This window comes from Mastigoproctus giganteus, chromosome 8, assembly GCF_048544385.1.
Source record: "Mastigoproctus giganteus isolate SK-2022 chromosome 8, ASM4854438v1, whole genome shotgun sequence".
Taxonomy (NCBI): domain Eukaryota; kingdom Metazoa; phylum Arthropoda; class Arachnida; order Uropygi; family Thelyphonidae; genus Mastigoproctus; species Mastigoproctus giganteus.
This window is the reverse complement of record NC_143582.1, coordinates 112349453-112373540: the sequence shown is the minus strand read 5'-3', so window position 1 is coordinate 112373540 and position 24088 is coordinate 112349453. Positions and strand designations below refer to the sequence as shown.

Sequence of the window (24088 nt, the reverse complement as noted above, 5' to 3'; positions counted from 1 at the left end):
TAATAGGTGCCACCAAATGTTTACACGTCAAAAATAAATTTTGATACTACAAAGTTTAGTTATGTTTAAGCATCCATACTTCCAGTCCAAATAAAGTGACTTCTTAAGAATCATAAGCAATCGATAGTGTTATTATTTAAATTGGATCTAATTTTAGTACATATTTGATTAGCAGCAGAAAATGCCCTTTCATGTTCTATGCTGGATAATGCACTGAGATAGTCAGACTGTCATCAGAGATAGTCTATCTCAGTCCATATTTTATAGGCTTTGACTTTTTTTTTGCAGGAATAGTTAAAAAGTATTTCATTAATTGCCAACTCAAGTTTATCTTTTAAAATCTCATTAGTCAAGCAATTTCTTATATTGGAAAGAATTTGTGAAATGCTGTTGTTCTATTCCATGTTGGACTTCCAAGTTGAATTGTTAGTCATTTTACAAAGGAGAATAACATGTATTAAGGAAAGTATAATTTTCACTGTAGTATCTTTACTGAGTCTGGTAGAGAGCAAAGAGTGGTGATAATAAATAGAGCAAATAGTGCAGATAAGGAATTCTTTACATATATAAATGCAAAGAAGAGAAGGGCAAATTAGATGTATAATTGCATGGGATAGTATTAGATACCGCAACTGATGTTGCAGATGAACTCAACAGTTACTTTGCATCCACATTTACAGAAGAAAAAAACCCTTTATGTCAATGATCACATATTGGAATGAAGTGGAAAAAATATGTAATTAATGTTATTGAAATTTCACATGATTATTTAATGAAAAAACTTTTGCTCTTACAAGTAAGGCTCCTGGAGTTAATGGCATGTACCCTGTAATCTTAAGGGATGTGGCAAATGTATATTGAACCATTAAGGCTAATATTGAGAGAAACACTGGATTCGTAGAGATTCAGAGTCCAGCGATTCCGAGTCGGTAATGCGAAATTACCGACCAGCAGTCTAACTTCAGTATTAGGGATAATCATGGAGACTATGATCAAGGGTTGAATTCAGGATCATTTAGATAGTAATGGAATTCTGAAGGATACACTGCATGGTTAAGTAAAGGGAAAATCATGTTTAACAAATCTGGTTAGCTATTTTGACAAGGTCACTCGTGAGCTGGTTTTTAGGGAATAATTTCAACATTGTTTTTTTAGATTTCAGCAAAGCATTTCACTCAGTCCCACACGAGCAGTTACTTTATAAGCTGGAACAAGTTGGAATCACAGGGAAAATCCTTAGATGGATGGCATCAGGCAGAGGGTTGAGATAAATGGTTAAATGGTTATTCCTCAGATTTGTTTAATGTAAGAGAGTGGGGGTTCCTTGGAGAAACCCACTCTTACATTAACCCAATCTGAGGAATATAGTTCTATCAGTATTGGAGCCAGTGTTGTTTTTGATTTTCTTAAATGACATTGATGAAGGGATAGAGGGTGTGATGCTAAATATGCAGATAATGTAAAGATCGATAGAGTAGTTAATGATCACCACCAAGCAGAGCTTCTTCAATATGACCTGGATAGACTTCAGGGGTGGTCAGAAGAGTGGCAGCTGTGATTTAATTCAGCAAAATGCAAGGTCTTACACCTGGAGAACAGCACCCCAAAATAACTTATACATTTGGTGCAGTAGTGGAAGAAAGGGACTTGGGAGTTACAATATGATCAGAGAAGTTTTGCAAGCCGTAGCCTAGTGGTCAGGCGCGCGGGTGTGTAAGTACACATGCCTTGAGTGACTGGGGGTTCAAACCCGTGGCTGCTGAATACGGTGCTGTTTCTTGTATTCTGTCTATTTTGTGAACTCCTCTGACCGTTTGGTCGTCCCGGAGTATAAACAGAAAATTTTATTTATTTATCGAACATTCGCTAGTACAGATAAGAACGTCATAATCCCATTATAAGGCTATTGTTAGACCATACTTGGAATACTGTGTTCACATATGGAGACCACATTTAAAAAAAGACCAAGCATGGTCCAGAGGACTGGTAACTTGCCTGATGAGATTGGAAAAAGGGCAGCCATATGAGGAAAGACTTTGAATGTGTGGGTTGCACAGCTTGGAAACTAGTCACCTTCGAGGAGATTTGATTGAGGTATTAAGTCTCTGACTTGAAAAAGTAAAGTGAATCAGGATGAAATTTTCACGGTTATGATTCTAGAACTAGGGGCCATAAATTCAGGGGGGGGGGAAGTTTAGACTGGTTTGCAGGAAGTTTTAAACCAGCAAGTTATAAATAACTGGAATAAGTTAGCTAAATCTGTGTTGGAGGCTGACAGTTTGGGAAAATTCTAAGGTTAGCTGAATAGTTACCTATGGGAGGTGGAAAATGCATACATTGTTTGCTTGATTTTCTTTCATTCTTTATTAATTATTTAATTTTATTATTTTACTTTTTTTTTTTTTCTGCTGGTGCAGCATAAGCACCATTTTCTTACACCATATATGGCCATTACTAACACAGTACTAAATAATTTCCTATCCTATTGTGTCCCACTTTGCAAATACTGAAGAACTTGTGATAAATGTGTACGCCTCTGAAAAACAGTTTCAATGCTGTATCCAATTTTGTAGTTATTTCAGAATTTCGATTGCCAAGAGTTTCATCATAAATTTTGTTAGCATTTGCAGTGAAAAGGTTTGCTTCTTTGAGGAATAACGGAATCTAATTGCATGACAGTTTATTTGTCAAATTCTGCTGCAGTATACTTCTGTAAATACAGTAAGACACTCGTATCCACGGGAGATATGTTCCAAACCTACCGTGGATGGCTGAAACTGCAGATACCTGCTGGCCCCATATATAACATGATTTTCTTGTACATACATATGTATAATAAAGTTTAATTGATAAATTAAACACAGTCAGATATTACCAACATTAAATGCGGTACATTAAAGACTCTCGATTTACTGGGGTCAGATTAACCGGGACACTTCAAGCCTCCAAATAAAAAAATAAAAAAAATCAACCAGAAATCATAAAATTCAAGTAATAACTAGAATAGGTATAAACTGATATTTCGAAACTTGTAAATAAGTGACAAGAACTGGCATTATAAGTCATCATTGGGAGATTAGTGTACCTATTATCTTGCAACCCCCACTGTCTTTATACCTACCACTCAAAAAAAAAAAAAAAAAAAAAAAAACACGAAATGTTTAGTTTGATTTAGTGCATCACGTCGATTGTTGTGTTCAGTCGCACCGCAAAAGGAAAAGTTGTTCCGTTTTTTGTCATTGATGTCGGAATTTTTTTTATAGTAACTATTTTTTATTTATTTATTATTATTATATTTTTTTTGTTTAGAAATCGTGAAAATGATGGGCAAATGCAAGAGTTCTGCTTTCAAATTAAACAAAAACTTAATATTCGGTCTTCACACCTACCACTCAAAACAAAAAAAAAGGGGGGGGGACCAAATGCTTAGTTCGATTTAGTGCGTCACGTTGATTGTTGTTCCATCGCACCGCAAAAGGAAAAATTGTTTCATTGTTTGTCAGAGATGTTGGAATTTTTTTTATTGTAACTATTTTTTATTTATTTATTTTTTTTTTTTGTTTAGAAATCGTGAAAATGAAGGGCAAATGCAAGAGTTGTGCTTTCAAATTAAACCAAAACTTAATTATTCAAAAGTTTGAAAACGGTGCATCTGTTAAATCTTTAAAGAACCATTATGTTGGTGACCAAACTATTCGGCATTGTAAAAAAAAAAAAAAAAAAAAGCATCATATTGGACAAGCGAGTAGTAAGTGTTAAGATTTTTCGTTTTTTTTTTTTTTTTTTTGTGGTTAACGGCGGGTAACTGAATCAATGGATACGGGGACACAACTGTATTTATCATTTTTGGTTGGTGGTTATAAAATTACCTTTGTGATTAAATCATGGACAGTTATTTTTTTAAATTAATACCAAAAAGCTGGTATTTTTGTATCAATACTGGTATTTGATACCCGGTACTCGGGATCCCAGGATCTCAGTTTTGTAAGCCTTGGGTACAAGTGAATGTGTGCGCGACTTGTTTAACCTTGATTTGGCTACAATTAGTGCAAGGATCTCTAGGTCATCAGTGCAAGCTCTGTTAATTACAACCTAGATATTCAAGCTCTGTTAATCTACAACCTAACCATTAACATATTACCTGAAGGTTTTTCAGCAAAAGACATTTATATTAAATATTGAGTTCATTCATTTCATTTAATGTTCATTTTTGCATGTGTTATGCTTAAAGTGTAGTTCTATTATTCAATACTCCTAATTATTCAGGATGGTTGGGAAATAAAAAAAAAATTTCCCAGTAGTCATACCCTTCACCCCCAAAGTAATTGTAAAATGAAAAATTTCTAAATGTGATAAAAATATGAATTTATTTATATGCATATTTATAAAAGTGTATTACACCATTTGAAGAATAACATAATTTGTGTGTGACCTGGCAATAAAGATCCTGGATTAGTGCAATAAAAAGAACAAAACAAATTGCAAATAAAATGAATGAGCTCAGAAATGATTTTTGTTATTGCCGCCTGATCAAATGCACTTATTATACTGTTCTAAAAGAGTCAGTGAAGGCATCCAAAAAGATGTTCAGTTTGGCAGTTAAGGTTTTTCCCTTATGTTTTAATCTTTTTCCTTTGAGGGCAGTTTATCTTGTGAAAGAAGTCTGCTGGTGGTAGATTGGAAGAGTTCGGTGGATGGTTGGTCTGTGCAGTGCTGCATTTCATCTGAAATGTTTATACAAGTGTGGAATGGGTGGGGGCACTGTTCTGCAACAAGAACCAACTGCCTTTCTCTCGAAATTGTGGCCTCAAATGGGAAATGCGTTTCGGTAGTCTCTGAAGCACCTTTACAAAGAACAAAGCATTGACTTTTCCCCATTCAGGTACAGATTCCTTGTGAATCACATCCTGTTTGTTGAAAAACATGGTCTGCATAGTTTTGATCCTGGACTTCCATAAACAAAACTTTTGGGCTGTGATTTTGAAGTCCACTCATGCGTTGATGCTTTGTCTCTGAGTTGTAACACCCAACACTCCTCTCCAATGAGAGTAGTCAAGGAAATTAGGATTGTCTTGACAAGTCTGGATGAAGTCTTTGCTTGATTGCACTGTTGCTTCTGCTGAATTGTGCTCTACCAATGTAGTCGCACAGTTAGTAGAATTGCTGCCCTCCCCACAGCAGATGGAAAAGACCTGAGTTTGAATCCTGTCAATGACATGATGAATTTTTTCACAATATGGCTGAGTTAGTATTTCAGCTGAGGACAGGACAGTATGTTTTTATTATTTTTTTCTCCTGGAAACTCTGGTTTTTTGTCCATCATGCAGCAGATTGACCAGAGAACACATGCAACTACATAGGCCTGAAACCCTACAACAGGCAAACAACTTTCTTTTTCGATAAATCTTCATTCAGAATTTGGCAAATCATCTCTTTATTCATGTCTAACTCATCAGCCATTCTGAGGATCAAATGCAATTTCTTGCCATAATTTCCTGAGCTTTTCCAACTCATCATTTTGAGAGGTTGATGGATACCCACTTCTTGTGTCATCGTAAACATTCTCACATCCATTTTTGAACCACTTTTCCTTTTCAAATATACTGGTATATTTGGTTTAAGCTGACTTAGTGTCAGCTTAAACCAAATCAGCTACCTCCCAAGGACTTCCTAATTCATTTCACAAATATACGTGGTCTCAATTCTAATCTCAACGATGTCCATTTCCACTTGCAGTCTTCCAAACCCCATGTACTTTTTCTGACTGAATCTCAGTTATCAGTTGATTCAACTACTGCTCATCTCAGATGTCCAAATTATTTGCTGTGTGATTCCTTTCGCCTCAAAGGTGGTACTTGTGCATATGTCCGTTCTGATATTCCCTGTCAGAGACTTGGCAATTTGGAATCTCCTCTCTTTGATCTTCTCTGGCTTAAAATCTCTCTACCTCATTGTGTGAAATTCATCTGTTGTCTCTACCGTTCTCCCAACTCCACTAATCACTTGGAGCTCTTTGACTTCCTCTCTTTGCAACTTGACTTTCTCCAGTCCAACTTTCCTAACAGTGAAGTAATTTTCCTTGGTGATTTTAACGTTCACAACTCCAGCTGGCTTCCGTTTTCTAGTCACACCGACCCAGCAGGTCGAGATGCTGAGGCTTTTGCAATTACTAATGACCTAGCACAGATTGTTCATTTACCTACAAGAATACCAGACAATCCTAATCATACAGCCAATACGCTTGATCTTTTTCTCACAAACAACCCTTCTAAGTACAAGGTTGAAGTGAGAGGTCCTTTAGTCACTTCAGATCACAACTTGATTGTCTCTTCTCCAATGGAACCTTTATCTCATGCCTATTCCCAACCTCGTATTGTTTGGCATTACAAGAATGCAAAATGAGATGACCTGCGAGACTTCTTTTCTTCTTTTCCTTGGTCTGATTACTGTTTCAAAACTTCTGATGTCAACGTTTGCTCAGATCGTGTCAGTGAAATTATTCTTGCAGGAATTGAATCCTTTATCCCACACTCCACTTCAAAATCTTGTCCTTTATCTAAACCTTGGTTTTCCAATAAATGTGCTAAGGCTGTCCAAGAGAAGAACGTTGCATATCGTAATTGGCTTGTTTCTAATTCTTCAGTTTCATTTTCTGCCTACACCAAAGCTTGCAACAATTGTAAAGCAGTTATTAATCAGTCCAAACTAGAGTTTGAACAGGCTAAGAGTAGAAAACTTGCTTCTTGCCCTAATGGTAGCCGAGCATTCTGGTCTCTTGCCAAAGCTATTGGCTGCAACTTTTGCCCATCTCTGCTCCCACCTCTGTCCAAACCAGATGGTTCTGTTGTCACTTCAGCCAAGGATAAAGCTGACCTGCTAGCATCCCATTTTTCTTCGAGCTCATGTATTAATGATCTTGGTAAAACACCTCCCACCATTCCTAACACGCTCCATTCAATGCCTCCTGTGGTCTTCCGTCAAAAGGATATCAGAAGGATTTTGATGAATCTTGATGCTAAGAAAGCTCCAGGTCCTGATGGTATTTCTCCACTTGTTCTCAAAACCTGTGCTCCTGAACTTACTCATATTCTTTGCCGCCTTTTTTCACTTTCTTATTCCAAAGGTGTTTTTCCTTCTGCTTGGAAATTTTCTCATATCCAGCCAGTTCCTAAAAAGGGTGACAAATCCCTCCCATCCAATTATCGTCCCATTGCAATTACTTCTACTCTTTCTAAAGTAATGGAGAAATCAATTAACCGCCAACTCTTAAACTACCTAGAAACCTTCCGTCTGATCAACGATCGCCAGTATGGATTCCGTCAGTGTCGATCCACTGGTGATATTCTGGCTTATGTTACCCATTTATGGACTAATTCAATGGAAAGGTTTGGTGAAACACAAGTAGTTGCTCTTGACATCTCTAAGGCTTTTGATGGTGTTTGGCATAAAGGTCTTCTAAACAAGCTTCCATCTTATGGTTTGCCAACTGTTTTTAGTAATTGGTTATCCAGTTTTCTCTCTGATCGCTCACTGAGGGTGATGGTAGATGGCTCTCTGTCTTCTAACTTCTCCACTAATGCCGGTGTCCCCCAAGGTTCAGTTCTTTCCCCCACTCTTTTCCTCTTGTGTTTCAATGACCTTCTTCCATTGACTGGAAATCCTATCCATAGTTTTGCCGATGATAGCACATTGCATTCAGCTTTCCATTTTGAGAAACCTTGTCCAGCTCAATCAGCTTCAAGTTCTCGAAAATCTGCTACCAATTCCTTAAATGCCGATCTTCAGGTAATTCTCCAGTGGGGCAAAGACAACTTAGTTGATTTCAACCCTTCTAAAACTCAATCTTGTCTTATATCTCGCAAAAAGGATTCTTCTGCTCCTATGCTTATCTTTAGTGACACTCCGATTTCTAGGCAAAATGATATATCTCTTCTGGGGATTACCCTGACTTCTAATCTCTCTTGGCACAAGCACATTACAAATATTGCTTCCTCTGCATCTAAAAAACTTGGTTTTCTCTTTCGCTCTCGGCATTACTTTTCTTCCAAGCAGCTGCTCACTCTGTATAAATCGCAAATCCGCCCTGCCATGGAATATTGTTCCCACATCTGGGGTGGTGCCCCCAAAACCTCTCTCAGGCTTCTTGATTCCATTCAGAAGAGGGCAGTTAGGTTAATTAATGATTCATCTCTAACAGAGTCTCTCCACTCGCTTTCTCATAGACGCACTGTTTCTGCTGCATGCCTCTTCTACAGATACTTCCATGGGCACTGTTCTTCTGAATTGGCTTTTTTAATTCCCGCTCTCTGTTTCAAAACAGTCCGAACACGTGCCGCCACCAGCCAACATCCATTTACTGTCCAACTACAAACCCACAGAACTAAGTTTTCATCTTCTTCATTTATTCATTCAACTGCCGTTTTCTGGAACAACCTTCCTTCATACGTATTTCCTGAAAATTACAATCTACAGAAGTTCAAGTCCAATATCAACAAATATCTTCTTTCGTCTTCTCAACCTCCAACCCAAGCATGGTACTAAGTACTATAGGTTCTAATACCTCCTTGTGTTTGGGGTTCTCATAAAAAAAAAAAAAAAAAAAGCTTAAACAGTTTTTAACATTTCATACGTTTCCTTTGCAGATTTCCCAGTTTGAAAGGAAATTTTATTTGTTCATTGCTCCATTGCAAAATCGTGATATGGAATTTTAATACTATTAATGAAACAGGTTGTTGGTTACAACCTGTCAGCCTACTGGACAAACTCCATTTCAACTTCTGTTGGGGGAAGGCTGGTTACAATGTACCACTTCAGTTTATACCTTTCTTTCAAAACTTCGTGAATGTCTCCTTATTTAAATTCTTTTTTTATAGTACTAGTGATTGTATTTAGTAAATTTAACTATTAGTATGGTAAAATTTTACATTAATGCATTTTACCTTACTAATATAGTTAAATTTATGGGCAAGGCATTGTTGTTATCAGGTAATTTAACGTGAACTAAATTGTACTTCAGTACTTAAACTGCACTTCATCAGGAATTTGAGTATTATTTAGTAGTGCCTTTCGTGTCAGAACTTTCTGTCTACATTAAATTTCACAGCTCCATACATTATTTGGTAGTTAGCTAATTTTTTTTTTTTTCCCCCTTTCTTCTAGGGTATGGCTTTAAATTTGGAACCAGACAATGTTGGTATTGTGGTATTTGGTAATGATAAACTAATAAAAGAAGGCGATGTTGTGAAAAGGACTGGAGCTATTGTGGATGTACCTGTGGGACCTGAAATTCTTGGAAGAGTAGTAGATGCCTTGGGCAACCCTATTGATGGCAAGGTGATGTTTAATATTACTTTGAAAGATTTAGTATTTAGATAACAATTGCTATAAAAAAACATTTTAATATAAAATTAATATAAAGCATTTAATATAAAATTATACAATACAGTTCTTTGTACTCGGAGACCACTGTGTACGGAATTATTCTCATAGGAATATAGTTCATGTTGGGGGAAAATAAAATGCCACATGTGAGTTTGTGAAAACATTTATGAAAGATAAAAATAGTTAACAGTAAATGCCATTTATTGAGATTGCAGGTAAAATACAAGTAAATACCAACCAAACTGAAAATAGTCATCTGAGACTTTCCTCTCAACTTGGTTTTGCAACAACACTGTTAATTAAAGAAAATAAAGTTCTTATATATAAAGCATGTGGAATTATGAAGAAATTTCAGAAACGAAACTAGAAAATGCTAGTGAGAGTATATATATATGTGTGTATATATATATATATATATATATATATATATCTGTTATCAGCTTTGAAGTTAATACAATCTGAAATGGTGAATTTAAAGAGAATAAAATAAACACCAACTAATATGTCAACATCAGCTGCAGGCAGTGGTGAAAGATTTTTTTGCAGTAAGTTTTCAATTGGGATTTTCAGCAACCTGAAAGCAAGGTATGTGAGATTACATGTCATGTTAGGGGTCATCTTGGATAGTAGTGCTTGTTTGGCTGCACCAGTATCTACAACTCTGCCTTCATTTATCTCTGAAGCATACAGAACACTGTATAAGCCAGAATGTATATGTACTGTGGTTTGTGTAGGATTATGTTGTTCTTCTGGCCACTTTGCTTATGGGCCTGTAGATCACCACCAGTGGTGATCCATGAGCCCATAAGCAAAGTGGGGCCATAAGCAAAAAAAACACAGACCACAGGTGGGCCATGTCGTAGGTCATGGAGTTCTGCTAGGGCCAATCCTAGACTTGCCTGAGTTTAAAAAAAATTCTTTTTGTTTAGAAAAGGAGTGCAAGGGGATAGTCTGAGATTGTAGAGCAGAGAAGGATAGGGCATTCATAACAGAAGCAACTGTTATAACCAACTGTCTGACGGTTGGCCAATAGCCAGGTGAAATAAGAGGGGTAAAGCAGGGAGAGGCCAGATTATAAAGCATAGGAACAGGATGTCCTATTTGTTCAGAAGCATCCTGAGCTGGGCAAAAGCATTAACAGTGAATGCTGTCAGCTGCTGCTATTCAATCAAGTGGTGGAATTATCTCACAGCACTGGTAGGTCCCAGATAAGGTGCACAGTCATGTAGGTGAGAAGTGGTGGATGGTGCAGTCAGTTATTGTTCCTAGGGAAGGCATTGACATCTGCAAGGTCCCAAAGTGATGCTCTTCATATCTGGAGAAAACTTCCTGGGCAAACCCAGAGAAGATGTAGCAGTTGGTGAAGAACTACACTCCAGTGCCCTGTGGGAGGACGTGAATGGCTGTGGGAAGGATGGCCTTAAAAGTCAGCATAGTGTGGACAGTGGCAGACAGAGTGCCCAGTCTTTTGGGGGCAAGCACTATGCACCACTAGTGCATAGTTGTCTTGATTCCAAGGCTAGCAAGCTTAGATTTTAGAGAGCCATGTCCTGTCATTAGAAATGTGTATAGGCCAGGTGAAAAACGGGAAGGAGGTTTTTTGAATGGTTGATGGCTACTTGTGCAGTTGCTTAGTGATAGTGCCTTCAGGGGGTTTTGTCCCATCTAGTCTGCCAAAGTCATGGGAGGTATTTGTTTGTGTTTTCCTGCTTGAGATCATTGTTCAAGTCAGTAGTGTAATCCAGGAAGCCTTAAGTAGATGACCTCCAGGGGCAGGGTGCTAGTTGAGGACCTGGAGGGCGAGGGTATTAATGATGCAGCATAGCCTGGAGATGGTAAAAAGCATAGTGTGCTGGATGGACTGGGTTTTGGCAGAATTTCTGGTGAGGCATGGTTCTGGGCCACCATGCTCCTGCACTGTAGATAACAGGAAGAAGACTACTCTGTACAGGATATGCTAAGGACCTGCTGTGGAGGACCTAATCTGTGCGGGAGATTCTTTTGATGAGTGCTGTGTACTTGTGGATTTTGGTACCAAGATATTGCAGATATGGATGAAATGCAAGCTTGGGATCTATTATGATACTTTAGTTTGAGTAAGTCCAATTAGCATTACTAGGGCATGTGATGCAAGAAAGCAAACTTATATAGCATTAGCCAAAAAAAAAAAAAAAAACCCATTTCACCCATACAGTCACTCCAAATATTGCAACAGTATCAAAAGCTTTCCTAAAATCCAATTATATGATATCAAAATTATTCTTTGCATCCAATTCCTTTGTGACCACATAGTATTCAATCAAATTTGTCAGACAAGGCTTCTCCTTAACAAACCCATGCTGTGTCTGAACTATAATTGCAGCCTTGTCTAGATGATCCTACGTCGCTTCCTTAACCAGTGACTCCATTATTTTCCCTGGAACAGAAGTTAGACTAACAGGTCTCTAATTACTCGTATCACCCTTTTGAATTTGGGACACATTTGCACATCTCCAGTCTATGGGGACCTCCCAAGTCCAAGGAAGCTTTCATAATTATGGCTAAGGCTTTGCTTACTTTCTTTGCTGCCTTCTTTAATATAACTGAATGACTCCCATCCACCCCAGGTGCCTTATGTTTAACTTCAGCAATTTCTCCTCCACTTTACTCTCAGTTATTATGAAAGCACTTAGCTCCCTGTTAGAGTTTGATAAACATCTGTCCCTCTCCTCATTGAATAACTCCTCATGTGTAAATGTAGATGTAAAATTTAGTTTGGCAGCTACCTGAGAATGATCATCCACAGTCAAACTGTTGATATCAAGTGGACCAATCTGATTCATCACTTTCTTTTTAGAGTTTATGTAAGGAAAGAAGCCTTCGTTGTTTTTCTTTGCATCCTTTGCCAAAGATTTCTTGTAATTTGCCTTCGCCTGCCTAACCTTCTTTGTGACTTGATTACAGATTAGCTTATAACTGCCATACACTTCTGTTTTGCCTGAATTTATATGCATTTTTCTTTTCTGCCACAAGCCGCATTAATTCATCTGATGTCCATTTAGGCCTAAACCACAAACAACATTTCTTAGTTGGTATGAAAAGTCTAGTACCCTCCAAGATTGTCCCTGAAGGCTTGCCATTTCGAATTCACTATTGGTAACATCAGTTGATCCCACTGATCAACTGATGTTATCAAAATCCTTTTTATAGAATTTAATATCTAAATTTAAAAATGTAGTCACCTTTACGAAAGCAAAAACCCTTCCCCTTACCCCTGATGGTAGTTACATCTTTAAGTAAATCCCACATCGATACACAGTGATCACTGCTGCCTAGTGGCTCCTTTATCTGCAGATTCTTAATGCATGAAGAATCACTGCTGTAATCAGATCAACAGTATTACTCCTTCTGGTTGCCTCTCAAACATGTTGCTGTAGAAAACAGACATCCAGTAAATCCACAAGTCTTGCTAGTTTGCGAATGACCAAACCAGAAGTTCCAGTTGATATCTGGAAAGTTAAAATCCCCCATTATAAGACATTTCTGATTTACTGACCCACTATTTCTCTGCAGAATTGCTTATTATACTCATCAGATTCATTAGTCCTATTTAAAAAAAAAAAAAAAAAAAAAACCAGCGGCCTCCCATCTAAGTATGGGCTTGGCACATCCAGGGTCCTGAGCTGGATATCATCATACTTCTTTCTTGGTGACTCCTCTCTCTCTCTCTCTCTCTCTCTCTCTCAGGGTAACTTGAATTTTTTTTGGCTGGTGTAGCATAAGGCTTCCTTGCACCATATGGCTAATAATAATGAAATAATAATAATTAACAGATACCTACTCTCATTTTACCTTTCCTGGTGCTTATGTCACACCACACTGACTCAACATTCTTGATGGTAGATCTATCAAGTAGTGGAACATATTCTTGATGGTAGATCTATCAAGTAGTGGAACATATTCTTGATAGTAGGTGATCTATCAATTTCATTTTCCCAGGTGAGATTTCATGTTATTAAGTTGGATAATAGTGTCGTTACTTCTTGGCTGAATGTGAATTTGCACATATGGAACCATCCTTTTCCATTTAAATGTGTTCCTTGTATCATTACAGAAAGAGTAAAGGTGTTAACTATATTAGTTTAACTTTTTTAAATCTTTACTGTTTAAACACTTTAAATCCCTAAATCAAAACTTCAATTAGATTACTGTGTGGTTGCCTACTTACAAATACTGTAATTTATAGAACTCTACTCTTGTCAAGAAAATCTTGTGTGCCTCTAACTAATTTTGTTGAAACAGATCTTCCTCCATCCTATATGGAGGTTTTCAAATCTGTATGTAGTATTTAATGTGCCCTAACTATTGCCTTATATAATAGGATAATTACCTCTTTGTCCCTGCTGGCAAAATTTTGTATATCATTGAGAGAACCCTACTAGATGTTTTAGCAGTCTGTTTGCCCAAAGTACTTCATATTTGATTATACATATACCCCCATATCTTTTCATTCTGATTTACCTTGAGTTTGCTACCTAAATGCAGTACTTTGCATCTATCATTATTACTTCAATTTCATTTTTTGAGCTCATATTTCTAGTTTATCCAGTTTGTGTTGAAGTTGAAGCACTTTCATATTTCTTTGTTTTACTGCTGATAACAAATGTTCATTACATTTTCAATGTAAATTTCAAAACTTAATTTAAATTTGAACTACCACATAAAAATTTAAGATCTAAAATATTTTAATTTATTTTAAAATCTAAAATATTTTTAGATTTTAATATTTCAGCCTAGTTTTGAATTTCTCTAGTATGTCACTCACAATCATCTTGTAATATGGGTTTTTTCTCCCAAAAAAAAAAAAAAAAACACCAATGTAGGTACCTCTACATGGTAAGGGGACCTTCCAGTAAGCCCTTCTAGATTAGTATTCATTCAGCTAGTGGGTTTTCCTGCAAGGATCAACAGTGTTGATTCCACACCCTACTGTCTTGGTCTGAAAGACAGAATTTGGATTGTTGGAGGTGGGTATGGTGTCATAGCCCTTGTATCGCACTTCTGAGTACATTTAATTGTTTTCCAAGTAGTGGAAATCTCATTTGTGCTCCATGGTAGTTGGGAAGCCTGGGCACTGAACAAAGATAACACTAACATGAACCTTTTATAACCTAAACTTTTCTTTTTTGGGTGGGCCCAACATGGTCCCTACGAGTAAATAATAGCACAGACCAGACCTAGACACCACCACTTCACTAAAGAGGCCCAGATTAGAAAAATATCAGGTCCAACACCTAAGTACCTGATAATCCATTCCACTGCAGAGAAGCCTATAGGGTAAATGTCACCCCTTTTAGCAGGCTCTCCTAAATTGGTAAAACAGCTTTAACTGGGAGGGGGGGGTTCTTTATTGAAACCAAGTGTGACAAACACTGAGAATAGCTCCTTCAAGCTACCTGTATTGTGGGAATGGGCTAATTATGGTAACACCTCAAAATACATTGAACTTATCCCAAGGTGACCTTAGTGGGATCTTCTGGAAGTATCTGAAGAGGAGATTGGTTCAGAACTAAAATTGCAAGGAGTGACAGATGCGAAGTGAATGGTCATACATAGGGATGGGAATTTAGTACTGATTTAGAAACATCTTCCATACTTTTAATATGGCAATATCTCCTAATGAGATCAAAGCTAAGTTTTATTGACATACTGTGCAGTTAAGATAATCTTAACTGCACAGTATGTCCATACATTTCAAACCCTTAGGGGAGCATCAAGTGCTAGAAATATGGACATTTCCAAATGGCTGGCCATGGTTAGGTTGTTGTGCATTACGGTTAGCGTGCATTCTATGTTGTGCAGAGAATCATCACCTGCATTAATGCCAAGGAGAGTATCCTGCACACTCTTGAGCATGCAAGGCATGACGGAAGAAAAAGCTGAACATTTTATACTAGGAGGCCAGAAAAGCAGTTAAACCAGTAAATAACAATAAGGCAATATGTGCTGAAAATCTTGCCAAGAAATGTTCTATTGGGGCTCAAACTGAAATTACTTGCCACTGAAAGGAGTTATTCATGCCCATCACCTGGTATTTACTGAACTCAGAAGAACCAGCACAGCCCAGCAAACTGTCTGCTGCCGCTCCAATTTTGGTACCTCCTAGTGCTCCAGCATTGCAAAAATAGTGCTAAAATAACAGTACAGTAAACTCAACTCCCAACAACGGTACAAGAAAAAAATGTATATCAAAACCATGGAGGTACATGATGAATCAGTCGGAACTCTTTGTAGAAGAAGAACTGGACACAGCACAATGCTGAGAAAAGTAAGCCCTCAGCATTTTCGGAAGCTGACTGATGGATTCACCAAGCCAAAGTATTGGGTGAATTCCTACAGTGCAATTGTTGATTCCGACAAAATGCAGAAAACATCAGGGCACTCCTGTACCACCAGGAGTCTTTCATATACTTTTCCCAATCCATTCAAGAGAGAAATTGGACAATAAGATTCCACTTTGTCTTTCAGTTTTGCTGATTCTTGATCTGATTATCAGCAGTGAATATTCATGCACTAAGAATTTACGGTTAAAGGAACCATTGGGTGACAGTGATCACAATGTAGTGATATGGGAATTACTTAGAGGTAACTATCATCGAGGCTAAAGGGAAGGGTTTTGCTTTTGTAAAGGTGACTACAGGGTCTCAGACAGTTTTTAAATTCTGTACAGTGGGATCAACTGATGATGTTACCAACGTTGAATTCTAAAAGTGAAGCCTTCAGGGACTTAATCTTGGAGGCTACTTGGCTTTTCATTCCAACTAAGAAATACTGATCAAGGTTAAGTCCTAAATGGGTGTCAGATGAATTAGGCTTGTGGCAGAGATGAAAAATGTATAGGATGCATATAAATTATCAGATGACACAGAAGCCAATGGCAGATATAAGCTTGTCTGTAATCAAGTCACAAAGGAGGTTAGGCAGGCTAAGGCAGATTACGAGTAATCTTTGGCAAAGGATACAAAGAGTTCTTTACTTATGTGAACTCTAGAAGGAAAGGGATGATTTAGATTGGACCACTTAACATAGATGGGTTAACTATTGATGATCATGCTCATGTAGCCGATAAATTGAATGAGTATTTTGCATCTACATTCACACATGAGGGGTTATTCATTGAGGGGAATGCCAGAAGTTAGTATTAGCATTTTAGCATTAGTAGAGGCATATGATGCAAGAAAGCAAGCTTGCAACATCAGCCAAAAAAAAAAAAAAAAAACAACCCTCCAATTTCACCCCTTCGTTCTTGCCAAATACCTGTCCAGCTCAGCCTTAAATTTATTTAGGCTATCAACTTCCACAACAAAGGATGGAAGTCTTTCACCAACCAACTACCCACTGGCTAAAGGCAAACTTCCACACATCTATCCTACAACTGTCTTTCCTGAATTTGAATTTATGCCCTCTCAGGTGATTATTCTGAGCAAGAGGAAGAATCCCATCAGCATTGAGCATGCTCAAACCATTCAAGGCTTTATACACCTCAATCAGGTCACCTTGCAGGTGCCTAGTCTCCAGACACTGTAATTTGCAAAACTTAAGCTCTTTCTTTGTAAGAGCAACCCTTCATTCCATTCACTAATCTTGTTGCCCTTCTCTGTACTTGTTCCAACAGCTCTACATCCTTCTTAAAATGAGTTTATCAAACTCTGACAGGGAGTTAAGTGATTTTTGTAATTACTGAGAAAAAAAGTAGATTAGAAATTGTTGAAGTTAAACATAAGGAAGGCACCTGGGGTGGACAGGATCTATCCAGTTATATTAAAGGAGGCAGCAAAGGAAGTAAGCAAACCCTTGGTCATAATTATGATAGCTTCCTTGGACTCAATGGAGGTCCCCATGGACTGGAGGTGTGCAAATGTATCACCAAATCACAAAGGGGGTTCAAAAGTGACACAAGTAACTATGGACCTGTTAGTTTAACTTGTGTTCCGGGGAAAATAATGTAGTTGCTGGTTAAAGAAGCACTGTAGAATCATCTGGACAAGACTGCAGTAATAGTTAAGACGTAGCATGGGTTTGTTAAAGGGAAGTCTTGTCTGGCCAATTAGATTGGATACTATTATGTAGTCACAAAGGAACTGAATGCCAAAAATAATTTTGATATCATATACTTGGATTTCAGGAAAGCTTCTGATACTGTTGCAGATTGAAGATTGATGTACAAATTGGAGAGGTATGGCATTAAGGGTAAGTTGCTACAATGGATAAAGAGATGGTTGAGTGGGAGACAAGAGTGGTAATCCGTGGACACTGCTCTTCATGGATAAATATTATTAGTGGAGTTCCCCAGGGTTCGGTGCTGGGCCCATTGTTATTTTGTGTATATTCATTAATGATATTGTTGAAGGTATATCAGGATTGATATCCAAGTTTGCAAATGATACAAAGATTGGCAGGATTGTTAAAGACAGTATGTTACTCCAACTGGATCTAGACAAGTTGGGCAACTGGGCCGAGAAGTGGCAACTGAAGTTTAACATTGACAAATGCAAAGTACTACATATGGATAGCAGTAACCCAAGAGAAATGTACAAACTGTGTGGTACTACACTCAGGGAAGTGGAAAGTGTAAAAGACCTGTGGATAATTGTGCAGTTAAATATGAAGTTTGCTGAGTAGTGTAGATGGGCTGCCAGAGTAGGTCATGTAATCTTGTTAATGATATATAGGAATTTTGCTAGCAGGGACAGGGAAGTGACTATCCCATTGTACAAAGCATTGGTCAGGCCTCACCTAGAGTACTGTGTGCAGGTCTAGAGGTCTCATTTTAGGAAGTATGTAGAGTTGCTAGAAAGAGTACAAAGAAGGGCAACAGGGTTGGTGAGGGGAACAAAGGGGTGCTCTTCCCAAGAAAGGCTTAAGTTCTGCAAACTGCAGCACCTGGAGAGTAGGCACCTGTGAGGTGATCATATACTCCCTCCTATCGTGTCTGGGCAATTCTGCCCAGACACGATAGGAGGGAGTATATGATGAGAGCCATGTCGATCAATTCGGCCCTGGAGGGATTGTGCAAGGCTCAAGGGGTAGAATTTTTTTCAGCCTGGACTGTACTTGTTAACAGGAGAGATTGCTTCTACAGGGATGGGATACACTTAAATAGAAAGGGTGCAAGAATTTTTGCTGATGCTGTCGAGGCAGTGTTAGGTGGGTCGGAAAACTGCTAGTTGGGGGGGATACAAGGACTAATAGATTAACAGTAGCCACTGGCAGAGGTGGAAGTGATTCTTGCACTGCTTCTATTGAAATGAGCAGAAGCCTGAAAAACAAGATGCAGGATATTTCAGAGACTGCTGGGAGTCATTGCGGTACAAGTAAACACATGGGTTGTGTTAGGGTAGCTAAGAATAGCAACAGGTGCATGTATACCTGCGTGTACACTAATGCTAGGAGTTTGGTAAATAAATTTGATGAATTTGAGGTATTGCTCAAAACATCAAAGGCAGATATTGTTGGGATATCAGAGACGTGGTGTCACACAGATATAAGTAATGCGGAACTGGAATTTGGGGAATACAATGTGTATAGAAAGGATAGACAGGACAGGAGGGGAGGAGGGGTTATGCTATTAGTTAAGAAACACATAAAGTCCAAGGAAGTGAAGCCAGTCGACATCGATGGACAGGGCAGTGTCGAGTCAGTTTGGTGTGATATAAGCATAGGGAAATCAAAATTGAGAGTAGGAGTGTGCTATAGGCCTAATGACTCTGATGAGTATAATAAGATATTGTACAGGGAAATAGAGTGGGCCAGTAAATCAGAGAGTCTTATAATGGGGGATTTTAATTTCCCAGATATTGACTGGAATTTGTGGGTTGGTCACTCGCACACTAGCAAGGCTTTTGTGGATTTATTGGATGATTGTTTTCTACATCAGCATGTTCGTGAGGCAACAAGAGGGAGTAATACTCTTGATCTGATTATCAGTAGTGATTCTTCATGCATTAAGAATCTGCAGATAAATGAACCACTAGGTGGCAGTGATCACAGTGTGTTGAAGTGGGATTTACTCAAGGAGGTAACTACCATCAGAGGTAGAGGGAAGGGTTTTTGTTTTCGTAAAGGCAACTATGATGGTCTGAGACAGTATTTAAATTCTATACAGTGGGACCAACTGACGATGTTACCAACAGCAAACTCAAAATGGGAAGCATTCAAGGAACTAATCTTGGAGGCTACCAGGCTTTACATACCAACTAAGAAATATTGTTCAAGGTTTAGGCCTAAATGGTTGTCAGATGAACTAATGAGACATGTGGCAGAGAAGAAAGATGCATGGGATACATACAAATTAATGGGTGACATGGAAGCCTATGATAGATATAAGTTGGTCTGTAACCAAGTCACAAAGGAGATTAGGCAGGCAAAGGCAGACTACGAAAAATCCTTGGCAAAGGATGCAAAGAAAAACAGAAAAGAGTTCTTTACATATTTAAACTCAAGAAGGAAAGGGATGAATCAGATTGGTCCACTGGATATTGATGGTTCAACAGTTGAGGATCCTGCTCAGGTGGCTAACAATCTAAACGAGTATTTTGCATCTACATTCACGCATGAGGAGTTATTCAGGAAGGAGAATGATCTAGGTAAAGTAAACATTGGCAGGGAGCTGGATGATTTTGTAATAACTGAGAGGAAAGTGGAGGAGAGATTGTTGAGGATAAACATAAAAAAGGCACCTGGGGTGGATGGGATCTATCCAGTTATATTAAAGGAGGCAGCAAAGGAAGTAAGCAAACCCCTAGCCATAATTATGAGAGCTTCTTTGGACTCAGGGGAGGTACCCATAGACTGGAGATGTGCAAATGTAACCCCAATTCACAAAGGAGGATCAAAGGCTGACACAAGTAATTATAGACCTGTTAGTTTAACTTCTGTTCCGGGTAAATTAATGGAGGCACTGGTTAAAGAAGCACTGCAGGATCATCTAGACAAGAATTCAGTTATAGCTCAGACGCAGCATGGTTTTGTTAAGGGCAGGTCTTGCCTGACCAATTTGATTGGATACTATGATGTAGTCACAAAAGAACTGGATGCAGGGAATAACTTTGATATTATATATTTGGATCTTAGAAAGGCTTTTGATACTGTTGCACATGGAAGACTGCTGCACAAATTGGAGCAGTGTGGCATTGGAGGCAAATTGCTGCTATGGATAAGGGGATGGTTGAGTGGCAGAAGACAGAGAGTGGTAATCAATGGACACTGCTCAACGTGGACTAATGTTATTAGTGGAGTCCCTCAGGGTTCAGTGTTGGGTCCGTTGTTGTTTTCGGTGTTTATGAATGATATTGATGATGGGATATCAAGTTTAATGTCCAAGTTTGCAGATGATACAAAGGTTGGCAGGGTTGTTAAGGACACTACTGACGCTATGCTGCTGCAACAGGATCTGGAAAGGTTGAACAGATGGGCTGAGAGGTGGCAAATGAAGTTTAACATTGACAAATGTAAAGTACTACATATGGGAAACAGTAACCCCAGAGCAACGTATCAACTCTGCGGTACTATACTGACAGTGGTGGAGAATGAAAAGGACCTGGGGGTAATTGTGCAGGCAGATATGAAGTTCTCTGAGCAGTGCAGACGAGCTGCAAGAGTAGCTCATGGTGTCTTGTCAATGATATACAGGAATTTTTCTAGCAGGGATAAGGAGGTGATTATTCCCTTGTATAAGGCAATGGTTAGGCCACATCTTGAGTACTGTATACAGGTCTGGAGGCCTCATTTCAAGAAGGATGTAGAGCTGCTGGAACGGGTACAGAGAAGGGCAACAAGATTAGTGAATGGAACAAAGGGTTACTCTTACGAAGAAAGGCTTAAGTTTTGCAAATTACAGAGTCTGGAGACTAGGCACCGGCGAGGTGATCTGATAGAGGTGTATAAGGCTTTGAATGGGTTGAGCATGCTCAATGCCAATGGGATTCTTCATCTTGCTGAGAATAATCACCTCAGAGGGCATAAATTCAAATTGAGGAAGGACGGATGTCGGATAGATGTGCGGAAATTTGCCTTTGGCCAGCGGGTGGTTGGTTGGTGGAACCGACTTCCATCACTTGTTGTTGAAGTTGATAGCCTAAACAAATTTAAAGCTCAACTGGACAGGTATTTCGAACGAACGGAGGGGTGAAATGGGAGTGGTGTGTGTTTTTTTTTTTTTTTTTTTTTTTTTGGCTGATGCTGAATAAGCTTGCTTTCTTGCATCATATGCCTCTACTAATGCTAATGCTAATGCTAATTGGTGTATAAGGCCTTGAATGGGATGAGCAAGCTGAATGCTGATGGGATCCTTTATCTTGCTCAGATTAAGAACTTGAGGGGATATATACATTCAAATTGAGGAAAGATAGTTGTAGAATAGATATATAGAAATTTGCCTTTAGCCAGAGGGTAGTTGATTGGTGGAACAGACTTCCATCTTTTGTTGTGGAAGTTGATAGCCTAAATAAATTTAAGGATGAGCTGGACAGGCATTTGGAATGAATGGAGGGGTGAAATGGGAGTTTTTTTTTTTTTGTTGATGCTGCACAAGCTTACTTTCTTGCATCGTATACCTATGCTAAAAGCAAGAGCCAGCATGCTTTTGCATTTCTACTATTCCAGTGACTAACAACATCAGATTCTTGGGATTAATCCTTGACAGGAAATTAAATTTCCTTCAGCACATCATTAAATTTCTGCATACATCCTGCCTCAAAAAACTAAACATACTAAGAGCTTTATCTGCCTTGTCTTGTGGAGCAGACCATACATCTTTGTTGGTCTTTTATAGAGCATTGAATTATGGTGCTCCACTTTATGATTCTGCCCGGAAGAGTTCACTACGATGGCTGGATCCTATACAGCATAGTGCATTGCAGATTGCACTTGGGGCTTTCAGGTCATCCCCTGCTCATAGTTTATACATTGAAGCTAATGAGCCCCCTCTTTACCTCTGCAGAAAAATGCTGCTTCTTAAGTATGCAGCCTGAATACAAAGTTGCTGGCAGTATTCTATTGAGCCATACCTCTTTAATCCACCACTGCAAAATCTCTATAGAAACAAACCCACTAAAATAAGACCAGCAGGCTTATGCCTTATTGAATTAACACATAGTTGGAATGTTCCTATTGTCAACAGGCAACAAGTAATGAATGACTCACAACCGCCATGGACTCCCCCTCCGCAACTAACCTGCGATACTTATCTTCACAAGTGGGGAAATCGCCTACCCATAATCAATGTGAAACCACTCCATGCAAACCATATTCCAAAATATGCTGATTTTTTGCCAATATGTACTGATGGCTCCAAATCACATTCAGCCGTTGGAGCAGCAGCAGTGTTTCATTCTACAATTATTTCTGCTGCTCTTCCACCTGAGTATAGCAGCTTCTCAGCAGAACACCATGTAATAAAATTAGCCTGAGAAAATGTGAATCACTACCCTTCTGTAAAATAAGAATTATATATGGACTCACTGAGCTCAATTACAGCAGTCCAAAACTCTTCTTACAAGATTCACCCTGTCTTAAATCAGATCAGAAGTCTCTTACTGAAAATTGAAGAAAGTTGCCAATTAGTAACCTTTTGCTGGATACCTGCAAATTTGGGGATAAAGGGGAATGAACTAGCGACAAAACTACCAAAAATCCAACAACTTTTGATTTAAACTCTACCCCAGTCCCATCTTCTGACAATAATCACATCATACAAACAGCATGTCTTGTACAGTGGAAAGAGCAATGGCACACCCAAACCAATAATAAACTCTACCAATTAAAACAGGAACCAAAGCTTTGGCACTCTAGTGCAAAAACAGTGCGAAGAGAAGTGGTACTGGCACAGGCATGAATAGGGGACACATATCTGACTCGCCTCCATCTACTGACAGGAGAGGATCTTCCTAAGTGTCCACACTGTTCAGCACTTTTGACAGTGAAACATATCCTGATTGAATGTCCGCACTATCAACATGACAGAATATCCATCCTGTTTTCTTTGAAAAATCTACGAGAACCGATGACACTATAACATATTATTGGCGAAGATGCAAACATCAATGAATTTTTCTCTTTTATAAAAAAAAAAAATTGGACTATATTAAAAATTCTAGATCTTGGTAATAAAAATGGAGTTACATCTTAACTTTGTTTTTAGCTTTTTCCTATGAATAGGTGCCCCAGCAGCTTATGTGCCCCTAAATCCCCATCTCTCTCTCACACACACACACACACACACACACACACACACACACACACACACACGCTTTTGCATCTAAACAAATGATGATCCCACTATGCATAGCATTGCTATTATTTGTAAGGATAGAATTTTGGATATTGAAGAGTTGCAATCCTCATGGGCAACCAGACCCCCCCCCCACTCCCTTCAGTTTTTGCTGACTTACAGCCAGCATAGAGGCTGTAGCGGTCTGCATTTCTTTCATTGACGTTTACACTACACCATAGGGTGGTAGCTACTACCATAGGGTGGTAGTGGTGTCAATGGAATGGTTTGAGTCATTGAGCATATCACTGATAATGGCCTCTCTTGTAAATGTGGGAACAAACAGCTTCTTGTACATGCCTGCTCTGTTTTCTGTCCTTGATCTTTGTCTGCTCCTCTTCTCTCCTCCCTTCACTTGGGGGGGGGGGGCGAAGGAGAACCTGTATGGAAGTTATTTTG

The 24088-nt window shown here is 38.6% G+C and overlaps 1 protein-coding gene across 2 annotated transcripts in view; it reads left to right on the top strand.

Moving 5' to 3' along the window:
- blw (ATP synthase subunit alpha blw, mitochondrial) overlaps positions 1-24088 on the top strand; it is a 373048-nt gene that overhangs the window by 121309 nt on the left and 227651 nt on the right. For both annotated transcript variants that reach the window (XM_090378871.1, XM_090378872.1), the window contains one exon: positions 9160-9333. In XM_090378871.1, coding sequence (XP_090234997.1) covers positions 9160-9333 — 174 coding nt within the window. The remainder of the gene's footprint in view (positions 1-9159; positions 9334-24088) is intronic.